The 16,841-nt window shown below is 39.1% G+C and overlaps 1 protein-coding gene across 1 annotated transcript in view; it reads right to left on the bottom strand.

Annotated features, from left to right (window-relative positions):
- FANCC (FA complementation group C) overlaps positions 1 to 4,009 on the bottom strand; it is a 79,607-nt gene extending 75,598 nt beyond the window's left edge. Inside the window, exon 1 of the mRNA XM_071424811.1 lies at positions 3,873 to 4,009. Coding sequence (XP_071280912.1) covers positions 3,873 to 3,899 — 27 coding nt within the window. The 5' untranslated portion in view covers positions 3,900 to 4,009. The remainder of the gene's footprint in view (positions 1 to 3,872) is intronic.
- Positions 4,010 to 16,841: the final 12,832 nt, after the last annotated feature.

Below are 16,841 nucleotides of genomic sequence, written 5' to 3'. Positions count from 1 at the left end.
TACTTGTCTACTTAAAAAAAAAAAAAACAAACCCAAACTAAAACCAAATATCTGGTAACATCAGATTTACTCTAGTCACAGTTTTTTTTAAATTTATTACTCTCAAAGATTTACAAAGTTCCTTTTGCTGCAGTAGCCTTGTGGGCTTTATTTTGCAAGATTACCATAAATGATACTGCGCAGATTACACTTGAGCAAGTAATAATGTGTCCTTAGAGTGTGTCCAGTAATACCTGTACAAATCATCACTAGTAAAATCATGAAACTATAGCTCCCAGTATTGCTTAGAAATACACTTTCTACTGGAAGTTAAAAATGCATGGAGAAGTACTGTCACAACCATGCAACCATATGCAAGGCTAACAGTTAAAAAACTAACAGAAACCTCTCACAAACAGCATCTGACATGAGTCTGCCCTTTATTATTACACAGAGTAAAAGCATTCTTGAACAAATTTTAAAGACACTGTAATCAAAACTTCCAAAATTCAGAAGAGTAAATTGTGATTGTTAATATAAATAATCTAGATTTATCTTCGTTAATTTATTATTTATGTTTACTGAGTTTATTATTAATATAATAATAATAAAGAGTATTTTGCACCTCCATAATATTTAACATACTGTACATTCCTGTAACTTAGAAAGTAGACTAACCGCATGATCCTAAAGTGTTCTTGGGACCTGGTGGTATGTGCCACCAAGTCTCAAACACAAAGAATTTTCTAATTCCCAAACCTGCATTAAAGGAGTTACAGATTTTTAATGAGTATTACCATTGTCTTCATTTTAATAACATTAACAATGACAGCAATTTATTATAGCATTAACTGAAAAACATTTTCTGGGAATACCTTTCTTAGTGAAGGTTTAATTGTTTAAGATTTGATTTTTGAGAGCTGTTCTACCACTTATGCATGTAGCAAGATCTTTACAATCTAGCATACTTTTGCTCATTGTTTAGGTCAGGTTGACACAAAATATGCTGCATTCACTTTATTTATTATTTATTCAAATAATTTTTTTTTAATTATCTGATAAAGACTAAAGATTTTTATTTGGGAATGATCTCATGCAATATACACATCTTCCTGTAAATGCCAAAAATTATTCCATGTACACCAGAGGATTCTAAGGAAACGGGAACTTTCTGAGTTCCTGTTTCAAGAAAGACTTGTTTCACCTATCTCTGTCACCCTTCTTAAGATCCTCCACCCAAATGTGTTTTGAAAGACATCTTTGCCATAAACAGCATCTTCACAACTGTAGGGCAGTATACTGAAACATACATATTCAGGAAAAAGAAATTATAGTTTAAAAGTACACTGAGCACCCAAGGATGTTCCACTGATGGAACAAGGCTGTGTCCATCAAAGTGCCTTCAAAGGGGTATCCTCTGTAGCTGTAACTCCTCATAATATCCCCCCAACTCCACCAGTGTCCCTTATGACCCATGGTATACTCTGTGGTTAATTTCATGTGCACTCACCCTGCTGGTCCATATGCACGTGCTGACCAGATGGAATCACAGAATCATATAATGTTAAGGAGGTAGAATGGACCTTACAGATCATCTAGTCCCAACCCTCCCTGCCACAAGCAGGGACATTGCCCACTAGACCAGGTTGCTCAAGGACTTGCGCAGCCTGGCCTAGAACACTGCCAGAGATGGGCACCCAGAACCTCCCTGGGCAGCCTGTTTCAGTGTCTCACCACCCTCACAGGAAAGAACTTCTTTATAATATACAACCCAAAGTTCCCCTCTTTCAGTTTGAACCCTTTGCCCCTTGCCTCATCACTACAGCTCCAAATGAGGAGTCCCTCTGCAGCTTCCCTGTAGCCTCCCTTCAGATAATGGAAGGTGGCTGTGGGTTCTCTACACAACTTTCTCTTATTCAAGCTGAACAGTCCCAAATTTCTTTGCCTGTCTTTGTAAGGGAGATTATCCAGTTCCAGAGGACTCCTGCCCAACAACATGGGGAATATCAGTCTTTCTCTTTGACCCTTCCTTCGAATTTTAGAATATATATAGGAATAGAATCACCATAAAACCTTTATTCTGCTTTGAAACTTGGTTAAAACTACTATGTTCAATCCTTAGTAGCCAAAGACACGGAGAGGCAGAATCACACACATCTCACTTCCTGAGAATACAAACATAAAAAGCACAGAAGTTATCAGCAAAACTGATCCATGCTTGTAAGCAAGAAGATAACCGGGATCCTTTTTCGAATCAGGTTTTCCCAGCGCCACGTTCTCTGGAGCCCAGGCCCTGCGGCGGCGCCCAGCCCTGCACCGCCACCGCCGCCCAGGAGGCGGCAGCAGTGAGCACCCGCCCCGCCGCGGCCGAGGCGCCCCCGGCAGGGCCAAACCCAGCGGGCAGGGTTCCATGGATTTGGAATTAACAGATATATTACAAAGTAATATAGCAACGCCCCGATCTCTGCCTTCCGCAACATGTCCACCCCTGCTTCGAACACTGTATGGTGATCAGTTCTTATGACACAGCTTTCCAATCTTGAGCTAAGAAGGGGAGGTGAGCATAAACCCAAAAAATGGAGCAAGTAGTTCATGTAACTCGGAACATAAACTGAATTAAATTTATTTGGCACAGACAATGAAGCCTTCTTTTCACAAAAGAGATGGGGGACAGCTTAAGAGCCTTTAATTACATATCAGAAAAAAATCCCAAATTCTGAAGGTTCTCCTAGTTTTCAAAAGCCTGTCACTGGATTGTTATATCATAGTAGTTTTACCTAAAGGATTCTTCACTCTCAGAGAGAGAGCATTATGCCATTTTAGTTATTTTAGTTATCCTCCCACATGAAAAATGGCCATTCGGAAAATTTTTGAGAGGAGAGGAAATTTAATTACCTACATTTGTGAACCAAACCCAACACTTAAAATGTCAAATTCTCCCAGCACTTATGGGACATCTGTCTTCCCTAATCTTTAGTTTAAATAAAAGGCCAGCTATATCTTCTGACAGTATTCCTTAAAAGCCTACTCTGCTGGAGTTCCTCCACCACAGCAGATGTCTGTGTCACATTGCACAGTACAAAAGCTGGCAAAGTCTGCTGAATCAGAAACAATCCCCCTCCCTCTAACAACCATTTAGGAATGTATCCGTGTATTATTGTTGCATCCATCTTGCACATACATCACAAAATGACCTTTTGTCACTCTGTTTCCTCCCTAGAAGGAGGAGGTATAGCAAGACGCTGACAGCACAGATGTTGATGCCTCTCTTCGCGGATGTTTTCAGTACCAGATAGTACCTACACGGGGAATACAAGAAGGCTGGACACGGACTTTTTACAGGGGCACGTAGTGATAGGACAAAGGGAATGGCCTTAGACAGAGTAAGTTTAGCCTAAATGTTAGGAAGAAACTTTTCACCCAGAGAGTGGTGAGGCACTGGCACAGGCTACCCAGAGAAACTGGGGCTGTCTCATTGCTGGAAGTGCTCGGGGCCAGGCTGGCCGGGGCACGCTAGCACGGACACCTCATGAGCCAGGCAGGCAGGCACCAGCAGCGCCAAAGACGTAGCGCAGGCCACGGTCACCTCCCTCTGCCCACCTCAAAGCCTCAGGGAAGGCGGGCCCGACGCCTCGCTGCCCATGTCACCCCTTCCCCAGCAGACTTGTCGCCGCCAGCTCTCGCGGAGGGCGAAAGGGGAGGGCGCGGAGCCAGGCGGCTCATCCGCACTAGCGCATCCCCTTCCCGCCACGACACCCCCGGACCGCGACCACCGCGGCGCGGCCAGCGGGGGCAGGACGGGCGAGAAGCCGCGGCTCCCTGGAGCGGCTGGGCAGGTCCCGCCGGAGCTCCCCGCGCCCGCTCCGTCCCGCCCCTGCCTGGCCGCCGCTTACCGCGCCCGCCGCCCCGCGCCGCGCCATTGGGGTTTCGCGCGCGCTGCCCGCTGCCCCGGGCCGCGCCTGCGCGGGGGGGCGGGGCCGGGCGGGGCCGCCTGTCCTCTGGGGACCCGGGACCGCGCTCGGGAGCGCGTTGAGGCTGGGTTTGGGCGGCGCCTCTGCGCGCAGAGGGTGGCGGGCACTGGAACACGCCTCCCCGTACTAAGCCTGTCTGTGTGAGTTAAAGAAGAGCTTGGACAAGGCTCTCAGGCACATGCTGTGACTCTTACGGATGTCCTGCGCAGAGCCGGGAGTTGGACTTCCATGGTCCTTGTGGGTCCCTTCCATTTCAAGATACTCTGTGATTCTTTGATTCTGAATGTGTGATTCAGCCCGCCCCAGCCACACACGCTTGGCCTCCCGACTCAAACATGGGACATCAAGAGGCAGAGCTGTGGCAGAAGCCCTGTCGTTCTTGGCCACCGCACTCCCAGCGGGACCCTAGCGACAGTGAGGCATCTCGGTGGCCTGCATGCTGAAAACTCACTGAGCACACTGAAGAACACACTGAAAACCAGTGACACGGGCAAAGCCAGTCTGACCCCACACGTGCAGCTCAGGAGCGGCTCCACAGGGAAACCAAAGTGACAGGGACATGGTGGCCCCAGTGTGGGTTGTGTCTTCTGGGCCGCCATGCACTGAAAGCTGGCCGTGGCGAGGCCAAGGTGCCTGCACACAGTTTTGTCCTTTGACCATGAATGAATAAAACCCTTCATCTGTACCACTTTTTAAGTGCAAAAAACTTTTTAAGTTGCTTCTTTTCAGTTTTCTGAACATAGAAGGTCCTTGTATCCCTGAGAACAAAATGCTACCAGTATGAGTACAGACATAGAGCAAGTAAGAAATTTTGTTTTGGATAAACTTAGGGTTGGAAATAAATATTCGATTTACTGAAATTTGTGTTGGTGCCAAAGTGAGAAATATAGACAGGGTGAACCCTACTGTCCCTCAGTTTGTTATAAAGCATTAGTAATAAAACTACCAAGACCTGTACTCTGACACTGATCCTCAAAGCAGTCCTGCTGAAAATACCAATGCTACACAACCTAACTACTTGGTGCATTTTTGCTCATCATTCCCTAGCCTACTTACACAGTCATACTTCGTTCTCTTCCTCTCATTCTTCCTCTTCAGCTCATCTCCTCAGCTCCTTCTCCTGTTTACCCTGGTAGTTCTTTCATTCCTGCCTGGTTTTACCTCCATGTTCATTATTTGAAAAATAGAGCTGGTGGGAATTTGCTACTATATTTCCACCTGTCTTTTTGAGAAGCCATCAGCACACAGAATTCTTTGTTTCCTAGCATCTTCCTCCAAATATGTATTCTTACACCACCTTGTCTTTATTCCTCCTTGAAGAAACTGGATAGTTTCTCATTGCATTCCTACCTATGGAAAAACAAAACAGAAAAAAGTAAAGAACAAAGTTACTAAGGCAAAACACTCTCTGTCTTAAACCTAGGTTGAATTGTTACTTTTCATATGGATTTTAAATTAAATTGCAGTGACATCATTAGTCTGAATTATAGGCTAGTTTGTATTAGACTTGTATTCAAGATTTAAAGTCTGCTTGAACATATGACAACCACAGCTGCTGAAGTTAAAATTGCTATTTTTCTTTTCTCAATTTTAAAAGACTAGCTGTTGTTCAGACTCCTTACTCCCACTCAGCTTTCATATTCTTGCATTCATTCTTGCATTCTTGCTTTTTTTTTAGAGGTTGCCTCTTTTTTGATCACCTCTGCTTTCAATTTTCTATAAAATGAGACATCCTTATCAGTACAAAAGCAAGTTCAACCTACTCGTACAGTGAAATCCCCATGCATTACTTAAATTACTTTTTACATTTCATCCTGTCAAATCAGAAACGCCTGATGAATTAAAAGCTTGTTTGTGAAATGTTCAAAGTTCTTTCTTGGTAAACAGCAACTGGTCATGAGGCAACCCATCAAGACAAACTGTCAGGAATGTTTCCCATACATCCAACACATTTGCAGAGCATAACTTGGAATATTTCCCATACATCCAACACATTTGCAGAGCATAACTTGGAGCTTTGTATGTAATGCCCGTATTCACACAGTAAGTCCAGTTCATAACTCATGCAATTCTTCTAATCATTCTACTCCTCTTTTTTGTCAAGTGAAAATATGGAAGAATTTGTCTTTGTTTTCTACCATGAATTGTGTTAACACTTTCTTAAATGTCAGCATTATTAGTTGTTTCATTCATGACACTTTTTATGGCTCTGGTACACTGGAAGAAGCTTGAGTGGAAGGAGTTTGATAACATCATTTTCCATGTTCCTGATTGAACATATTCCAGAGTTGTCCAAAGTGTATTTCTGCTCCATAGTCAGAGTAGCAAAAATGGCCTTTGTTAATCAGCTTGATGCATACACCCTCAACTTACACAATTTTGTTGCTGCTCAACAAGCCAACGGCACAAAAAGTTCTCATGCACACCTGAACATATGGCTAAAGATCACTGTAATATAGTAGGAGCTGTAAAAAATAAACCCAGGAATTAAAAAAAAAAAAAAACAAAAAGACCTAGAGCATTTAAGGAAGTAATGGGAAAGGGTATAATAGATAAATATATAAAAAAATAGAAGCAAATAAAAAACAAATGTGAAAGTAAATTACTAATATTAATAAACCCTAGTAGGTGGAAAGAACACTAGGTAATATTACCTTCAAAGGACCCTCATTTTAAATAATCAAAAAATAAGTGGAAATGATACAAATAATGAAATAGTAGTACAAATCAAGTGAATGCCAATACATTGTTATGTTACTTCAGACATTCTGTGTGGAGTTTTCCACTTCCTCTTTTAATAAATGCAAAACTTTTGAGGTTAAAAAATGTCATGGGGATTGCTATTTCTTTAGCGTTCATCTTTAATAACAGATACTACTACATATAGAGCTAATACAGCTGCCTCAGAGAATTACTAATAGTAAATCTCTGACACAAATAATATTTGAAATTATTAAGTCACCAGAAATAGCACTGCTACAAATATAAAATTCCATGACTTCAAACCCTGAATATTTCAGAAAGGATATTCCACATACCAGAGAATTTCTGGCTGCTCTCTGAGAACCTTAGCAATCTCCTCTTCCCCAGGGTATGTTGCCAAAGCGCCTCATTAAGCCTTGCACTTTGATGAGACACAGCAGATACTATACTTCAGTTCGGAGTAAAATATCTACTTTTGATCTTTTGGCCAGAATTAATTTGGTAGAAAAAAAGTCCTTTGTTAGGGAAAGAGAAAGAAATACATATTTGACAAGTTTGAGGGGGAAAAAGGAAGAGAGGGGAAAAAAAAAAAAGGAAAAGTCCCAGCTGTTTGAAGCTTTTCAGAAGTTTGGAATGTTAGAATAAATGCTAGGGGAGGTAGTAGACTGATGGAATGAACTGCAGGTGAGTTGCACAAAGGTACATGGTAAATATAATTATTAATGCACATGACCACCACATACATAATATATTATATGTACATCATAACAATTAGCTACAGAGGACAAACTGCTCAAAGCAACAGACAAGTAGCAAGCAAAATGCCCCCAGACCCCTTAGCTGAGGATGTGCCTTCATGTAGATCTGTGGCTAGCTCAAAATGATTGGTACAGAGATAACAAAGATAACAAGGAGCTAAGAAAATGCTGCAGCCATACTGTTGTTCTTTAGATATGGGATGGGAACTACATGACCACCACAGTGGCAAGCAAAGCATAGATCATATTCAGGAGATTCCCGGAGAAGACCACAGTGTGTTACAAGTCACCAATAGATTTAAGTGTACTGCTGTTTGCTAGCCACAGTAGGGGATTTCTGAATAGGCAGATAGGGCATTTCTAGATGCTGATTATATATTTGAAAATTTACCCACTAAAATACGGTATTTTGGGCAGGTGTTGGCCAAATAGTTAGACATGTTGACTTCCATGAATTCCAGGTGTTCATTTTCTCCCATATCACCCATTTGATTTGCAGTATAATTTCATGGTTGCTTATGCTTTTCCATTAAAGAAACTGTCTTCGGTAAGGAGGAGGGAGTTGCTTCTTGGAGGCATCAGAGTCTGCAAATCCTGTTGGTGAACTTTGTGAGCAGTGCATACCACACAGTCGTTATGTTCACACTGGAATAATTTTACCTCTCCTTCTTTTTTTGTTGATTTGGAATGCAGGTCCTGTTGATTTGACATCCCATCATGTCAAAGATGTTTACTTACTCCTGAGCAGGACAAGAACATTTTCTGTGTTCTGTATCCCAAGCGATAGATGAATATGTTTGGTTTCTTCTTAATGCAAACACCATTAAATCTTTAGCTGGGGACCCTCTGAAGGATCCAAAAAAATTGGCCCTGAATTGACTAGTGCTGTTAAATGTTCTTTAAACCAGACCTGAGGAGTTGTCCTAGGAGTTCTCCTACCTTCTGTTAAGGCAGGCCTCTTATTTCTCAGACTGGCATAAAACATGGTCACAAGGATAAAATTTGGAAATTGTACCATGTATCAATCACTTAGCTAATCTTGGCACAGTCAAGATTTTCATAATTCATCTTATTATGTATATTTCCAAAGTGTTATTAGAAAAGCTGAAGTGTTTAGGTTGGTGATTATGTTTCTATCTATAGTTTATAAATTTTTTTGTGGAAATAATCCTGAAAATAAATCCTTTTCCTGTACCTGTCTGCACTCACAGCAGGTGCTATACAGAGAAAGCATGAGTTACATCAATTATTCCCAAGAACTGAGACAATAAAAATTAAAAAAAATCTTTCATGATTTCCTGCTCCTGTTGTGTCCTGCTGAACCATTGAATACTGGAGAGCATTTCCAAAGTTTGTTCCACAGAATCAAGCACAGTACATTGAAGCAGAGAGCTTAGTAATTTCTGTAATTTTTGCTATTTCATTTTGCATGATGCATTTGCATATATACCTTTCATTTGTAGAGGTATATGAAAAAATAATTCCCAACCATGTGGGAAGCATATGTGGTCTGTACAAAGCTGTAAAAAGCTCTTTTGAACACTATGAATTATATTAATGCAAGTGATTATCAGTTGTGAACAAATTCCCTTATTGATATTCTAAAAATTTGCTGTAACATATACAGAAGAAGCATGAAATACTTGCTACAGGATGGAAAGTTAGTGACTTTGCCTTGACCTGCTCTCCTACTGACAGCTATTAACAGTATGAAATATCCAGCGAGCATTTCAGTTTCACGAGTGTGGCTATATTCCTTCCTGCTTTATATAAAATACTCTCCTTAACTAAAAGAGGTATTTACACATTCTAGAACATGTGAGGTTTAACCAAAATTTGAGATGATAAAAGGGGAAATGTTGTTTTTGCTGGCAGAAAGCAGGAGCCATAATAAATAGTCAGCAAAATGTGATAAAGATTGTGCTTGAATAAATTTTCAGAGGGTTGGAGATATGGGAAACTGCCTGTTAAGAATTGGTCTTTCATTAATTCCATTATTATTTAAACTCATTATAAGTTATGAAGCATTAAATCTTACAAAACAAAGTTACTATCATAAAATAAACCACTGAACTCAAAGATATCACACACTGAAAGTCATCAGCTTTTTCCTTTGCAAACCTGATTTTTACAGATGATATTTTCAAATTAAGCAAGTAAATCTTAATAAATTCATTTTTCTTCACAGTTTAAAAGCATGAGAGAGCTGACCACTACTTGAAACTGAAATTTCAAACAAGCCCACAACACTGTAAAACACTGCAAGTAAAAGAGCTTTTAATTTCTAATTCCATTAAATACAGAAATTTACTAAATGTACTAGAAATATATTAAAAATCCATCAAATAGTCATTGTCCATGGAATATAAGACAAGTGTAAGAATAAAAGAGGAAAGAAAAGCCTTTAAGTGAATAAATTTCCCTAAAACTGCCTTTTACCATATGGATTAAATGCTTTTGTTGAAAATGGAAGCACAGTTGCCACACTAACATAGTTTTCCTTAAAATGCGAGACTGCTTCTTCATCTATAAACTTTGCCAAGCCAATGTCTCCATCAAAACCAAACAAATCCCACATGTAAACAAAGATGTTATACATCAGATGAAAGTGAGGAAATTACCAATATTCACTCAATAGATGGATTTCCATCATTGTGCTCCTAGTGATGACTTTGCTATTAAAAAAAAAAAAAGCCATAGAACAGAGGAGAAGAGGGCTGAATGGAAACTCAATTTTATGGTCTGCATTTTTCTATATTTGCTGAATGTTGTATATGATCATGTGTTCACAGCAACATAGGCCGGTCTATGATTATAGCCTTTAAGCCTTTACAAATTACATATTTTCAGTATTGCAGACCACAGCCTTACAGAAAAAAAAAAGGAACCCCACAGTTGGGATCCCGTCAAAATGGAAAAGATCTCCACTATTGAGTAGCTTGCCTAAAGCAGCTACCAAAATAGTATAGAGAAGTCTGTAGAATCATTCCAGTGTTAATAAAAAAGTGGCTAAAACAGCTCTATGACAGAAAATAAGAACAGCAGTTTGTGGATTGCCAACTTTCCCCCCACAGTCTCTGTACATTACTGAAAACCTTATATTTTCTCATTCCTTCATTTAGCCTGTTAGACGCTGCAATATCATGCTTCTCTGACCTCCCAAAGGAAGTATAACTCTAGTATTCCATTGCCTTCACTCCTTCTTTAAACAGTTTGTCATCCACACTCCTTTGCCTGCAGTACTCATATTTGCAAGTCTGTGGAATGTACTCTTTCATAAATCTCCTTTCAGTTATTTTAGCAATCATTCTTCCTTTATTGGTATTAACCTTTCTTTAACCTTGTTTATCTTCAGATTTAATCCCTTCCTTGTGACATCTCCGATGAAATACCAATTTGTTTTCCATCACATTCTCTCATTAATACAGTGTTCCTTTGTTCCCTTAATTTCTTGCATCATTAACTGATTATTTACATTGGGTCACCTTTAAATTATCTATAATCTAATACATCGAATCTTATTCACAACTGATAATCACTTGCATTAATATAATTCATAGTGTTCAAAAGAGCTTTTTACAGCTTTGTACAGATCACATAAAGCCTGGTTGGGAAGCATTTTTTTATATACCTCTGTAAATGAAAGGTATGTATGCAAATGCATCATGCAAAATGAAATAGCAAAATAAATATTGTATTGTGTTGATGAAAAGACTGAGAGTATGTATCTGTAAACTACAAATAAATACTTTTTTAAATTGTGTTGAATTAATTGAAATCTGAACATCTCAATGCCAAGTTGTTGTCACCTATAAAATAAATTTTAATGTATTAAAAGTCACAAAGTAGTAGCCCAAAAGCTAATAAGGCTGTTCATTCAATCCTAACTTTAAGGCATAGAGTTTGTTGCTCCATAAAAAATTTTATTAATTTTGGTAACAGTTGCATCCCCCTGTTTCTCTTGTACGCACAATGTCACATTACTTGTTTTCCATGTTATCTCTCAGAGATGTGCCCTGAAGTTTGCTTAAGAGCTTTAGCTCAAACCTGAGATTTAACTATGTATTTCCTTACCGTTACATATTTCTTTCATTTCATAGGACATAAAAAAATATCTGACAGCAGTTACAATACTATTAGAGGTTCTATCATACTACTAGAGGTTCTGTCATATTTGATCTCACAAAATAGATTTTGTCATAAAATAATATGATATCAAACATGATATGTAGGTGAATTCCCTTTCTCCAAGTGGCTGTTTTTCTCCATCTAGTAAATGAGCAATGTCATACTGGCATTGTAAGATGTTGTAGAAATGGGGACTAAGGAATATTATTAAAAAGCAAGTATAATAATTATTATAAATCAAAGAAATACACTCAAATGATAGGACTACAAAAGCCTGGTTGCTTTGAATCTTTATTATTTGGGTTTGTGGTTCCTAGGAAGACATTAATCCTTGCCTTTTCCAAGGACTAAATAAATACTATAAGGCCATAATGTAAAGGAAAAAAAATTAAAGCATCAGTAACTTTAGTAACAGAGAAGGAAAATTTAAGTGACGCTGGGCAAATATCTAGAATGCAAAAAGCCTTCTGTGTGATTTCTTGGTGCATTTACTGGTTTTAGACACCACAATATAGAAAAGACATTAAGCTCTTAGAGAGCATCCAGAGGAAGGCCATAAGGATGGTAGAAGGCCTTTGGGGGAATTGGTATGGGTGGCTGAGATCACTTGGTCTGTTCAGCATGAAGAGGAGACTGAAAACAGGCCTTACTGCAGTTACAACTTCCTCAAGAGGGGAAGTGAAGGGACAGATATTGATCTCTTCTCTATGGTGACAGAACCCCAGGTAATGGCCTGAAGATGTGCCAGGGGACATTTAGGTTGGACATTTGAGAAAGGTTCTTCCCCCAGAGGGTGGTTGGACACTAGAACAGGTTCCCCAGGGCAGTGGTCACAGCACCAGCCTAGAGCAGAGCTCTAGAGCATTAGGTCAATGTTCTCAGGCACATGATGTGACTCGGTGATGGTGCTGTGTAGGGACAGAATTCGGACTCAATGATCCTTGTGGGACCCTTCCAACTCAGCTTATTCTATGATTCTGTGATTTGGGATACAGCAGTGAAATGTTCTAAAAATGATCATATGTGGCTATACATTACAACATGTGAAATGCAACATGTAAAACAAGTAACTAAATTAGTTAGGGAGACATTACCTAGTTTCAATGTTTCCAGTGTGCTCAATATTCAAAACCTATCTGTGGCATTACTTACTACCTCTCAAAAATCCTTTTCTATGCCACAGGGTGAGAGCCAATCTGCACATGGGAACAGATGAGGAAGGATGAGAAGATAGGGAGCTTGACCCTATCTAGATTTTTTCTTAAGGTGTAAGGAGGGTGGAGCAAAAACTCCATCAGCAAGACCTTGTGCATCTTTTGTCAGAGCTGCTCTTGTGCTGCTGACATCCTGGTGATTCATACTTTGCCAGGCATTCTGTTCAGTTGTGGTTGCTCTGTACCACTAAGAGGAAGCAGAAATGGACATGATTTAGTGCTGCTCTGAGTTGTGCCAGTGCATGAATGGGAACTGAAAATACATATGATCTGTGTCTGGATAATAGTGTGATACCTGTTTGTCATGGGGTAAAGAAAGCCTAATTAAGAAACAACAGGGAGAAAGCACAAGAGGTCTTTTCAGAAAGTCTGCAACAAATGAAAAACAGATCTCTAACTGTCATTTTGCTAGTTTCAGCAGCACTCCATTTAAAATTATAATAAAATGTATTAGTGCTTGTTCAGAGAACTTGTAACCATGTTAGACCTACAAAATTCATAGTACGCCAGTTGCAAGTGATAAAATTAAAAATATCAATGCTGCAAAATATTCTTTATCAGAAGACCTGTTTTTATTTCCTGTGGCTTTGGAGGTTGATTTCTCTAGTAGTTTTATGCTTATCACTGGTTTTTATTCATATCCACATTATAAAATTCCTTAACCAACATGTGACAAAAGGTACTTATCATCTTATATTTAGCATTCTTACAAATCTGTAGTATTAGTCTCCTCTCATGCACGAATTTGAAACAGTCAGGTTTAACAGTGGGTTATGAATAAGTTTCAGGCTCTAGCAGCTCCGTGTTTCTGTGTAGTGTAGCTGCATACCTAGCAAAGCCTTCTGCACAGCCTTTTCTCATGGCCTGACAAAGTCTTAGTTCCTGTGCTTAAGACTAGGCAGAGCACTTGGCAAATACAACCGATGTGCATGCTGTTAAACATGAGCTTACATTTTCTCAGCATCAGGACTAAATTTCTTGGCACCTCACTAATGCTTGTGCTTGAATGGGAAATGGCCTGAATGTGCCATTCTGGCCATGCTAGTGTTACAGAGTAAGCTAGAAAATCTGGCTTCCAGAGAGGTGCTTCCTCTGGTTTATCAGTCACCGGGTCTGACTCTTCATACTTCTAATGTCATACTTACTAATGTCATCGCAGATGTTTTTGAAGACATGGCAGCAATCAAAAATTATTTTGTTTGGCTCATCCCTTTCAGTAATCACATTTTCCTCATCTGCAGCAAGCAATCACTGCAGATAAGGCTCTATTGCCTTAGATGTCTTAGACATTGTACATACACAAAAAGACTTAATCACAAACAATTTACTTTTTTTCTTCCTTGCCATTCTGATTCTCTGGTGACAGACATTTGCAGACAGAAGACTTATAAATGTCCACAAAACTCGGACTGCATTGCCCAATAGCCAGCAGTGGAAGAGGGTGATGCTGATGCTTCCCTAGCCTACAGCCAGAAACACCAGCAGTGAGCAATGACACAGCCCCAAGGGTGTATAATTTCTCAGAGACATACTGGGAATATGCATCTGCTTAGACCTGTCCATTATGAAAGACTATTTTCCCAGGAATATAATAATTTCTGCTTACCTTCTTTTTCAGAACCCTCACCTTGTAAATAGTTTGGAGTCTTTTCTGAAGGAAGGTACTATGTGCATTTAAGAATATAATTTTCTCTGCCAAGAGCTATTTACAGTCTAGGCTGTCATGCTGTTAGGCAGTAACAACCAAGGAACAGAGCATTTCCTAGGAATTAATGGCTTGCTAGGCTGAGTTTAAAGCCTGAGGTACAGCCAGAGGCTATTAACTCCAGCTGGTCATTAAAAATCCTTTGGAAATACCTTGCTCCAAGGTCAGTATTACTGTTAAAACAAATGTAGGCAGATGGATTTATTTCATGGGTTGCATTTTCAGCTGGTATGCACAGGACTTTTCTGGAGAATTTACACCTTCTTAACATTAACCAGTCAATTATTTGAGTCACCTCTCAGCATTCCAGTCATGCAGTTTTAATTATTCTTATTATGAAAAATGGAAGTGTAGCACTCTGGCAAATTTCATATCAGTTTATCTGATTAGCCTTTCCATCTGCTGGCAAATGTAGCATCTTTTTTGCCTACCAAGGAAACAAAGTCTCTGATATGAGCATTTATTCCCCAAGAAATAAGTACTTCATCTTCTCCTAAGTATCTAGTGTGTTTGCACAAAGACAGACCATTCAGAATACTGAATGATACAGCTGGCCAGCAGGCCAAAATGAAAATTTAACACAGGCAGAATTTTACAGTCTTTAACAAGAGCCTATAAATAATAAATAGTTCAATTTAAAACATCTTCTGGGGAGACAGTGTAGTAGCAAAAGACGAAGTCAAGAAAATACATTTGGAATTGATTTGCTGGAATGGAATAGAAGCATTCACTGGAATTATTCCTGCTCAGAAGTGGAGATAGGCATAGGTAGGAGTAAACCATGGGTTGATTTAAGCTCTACAAAATAAATCTTGAAACTTACATATCTGATAGTTCAGATATCTTTCAAAATAGACATCTGCACATGGGTTTATATTTTTGTAATATTCAGATTTTAAAAAATAAAATACAGTAAAGACACTGTTATTGAAAAATTGCTATTGCTGCTGGGGTAAAAAAAAATGACATTCTATATGTTTAGTAAAAAATTATTATTTTTTACTGCCTATAATGTGTTTGTACTTTGATAATACAAACAAGTCCAGCTACAGATAAAGCCTTTTACGTTGCCAGTTCTCTAATATTTGCAGTTTTTACCTCAGTATTGACTTTTCTCAGAAGTGAAATGACCTACCTGAAGTTTGTGACCTTTTTCTGTACATAAAACCTGTTCTGATCTTGTCAAATTACAGACTTTTAATTCACCAGAGTTTAACTCCCTGGGTGATTTAGAGGGAAGAAGCAGGGCTTTGGGATTTGACTTCACCACTTTTAATAAGACAAAACTAAGTATCAGCACATCCCTCGCAGCCACTGCTGGGTTTCTATCAGTAGATGGGGAAGTTTCTAAAGTTTTACTGGGAAAACTATATTGCAGCAGTGAAACTAATTATTTTCTTAAGGTACTCAGAGCTGTAGAGTAAAAGGTGATTCCAGGAATCCTGTTGATGTCCTTTTGCACTACAAAATCTTGTATCTTTTCTGCTAAAGTGCACCTGTAGTTACTTGCTTGCTTTCAATACACATAGATGAACATACAGATCCTACAGATAGGTGTTCCATCCTACTTTTAAATTATTTCCACTGGCATATGAGTATCTTCTACTTTCAAAAATATTTCAACACCTCAACAAGACTTTTAAATATTCCAGACTCGACCTTCATGAATCTTCATAAGATACAGAAAAGTCCTAAGGCACAAATCCTGCAAATAGTTACATGTCTGCTTAGTTTTACAAACTTAGGAGTCCTTTGAGAGTTAAGCACTTAGTAAAGATTTGCAGGATTATAGCTTGACTATTTTTATTGTAATACATTGTTATTCATGTTGGAGTATGCTTAGTCCATGACTGTACTACCTGTTTAAATGTAAATTTTCTTTCTGTGTCACCAAATTCTGATAGCAACATTTGAATGCAGTTTGTGATGTCAGACTCCTAACCTGAATTCAAGGCAGTGTAAGAAATGCAGGTTTCTCCAACAAAGAAAAAGGTGCTTTCCCAACTTAGGCTGAAATAGTTGCAAATCCTGCCTGTGGCTGGGCATGAATTATGGACTTTTATAAAGTGTTTGAAAATCTGTGCTTTTAGCGTACGAGACAGTGTGTATAAAACCAAATTTTGTCCTTCTAAATGTGCTTCGAAATGAAACATCCACCCCTTCAACATTAACTGGATAAGTTGCAGCAGTTACAGTGAAAGGATGCCAAGACTAAACTATTTACTTAAAGGATTCCAATGTGTCCAAGCACCAAATGGTTTAAGTCTTTCAACCAGGCAATTAATAATAAAACCGCTATTCCAAAACACAGTTATCAGCACCCCAGATGTATACCCGAATTTAGCAGTATCTGATTGTCCAACATGTTGCATGTTACCCTGAA

Source organism: Agelaius tricolor, unplaced genomic scaffold (assembly GCF_023055355.1).
Source record: "Agelaius tricolor isolate 1412-34295 unplaced genomic scaffold, bAgeTri1.0.p SCAF_4, whole genome shotgun sequence".
Taxonomy (NCBI): Eukaryota; Metazoa; Chordata; class Aves; order Passeriformes; family Icteridae; genus Agelaius; species Agelaius tricolor.
This window is presented reverse-complemented; position numbering and strand designations above follow the sequence as displayed.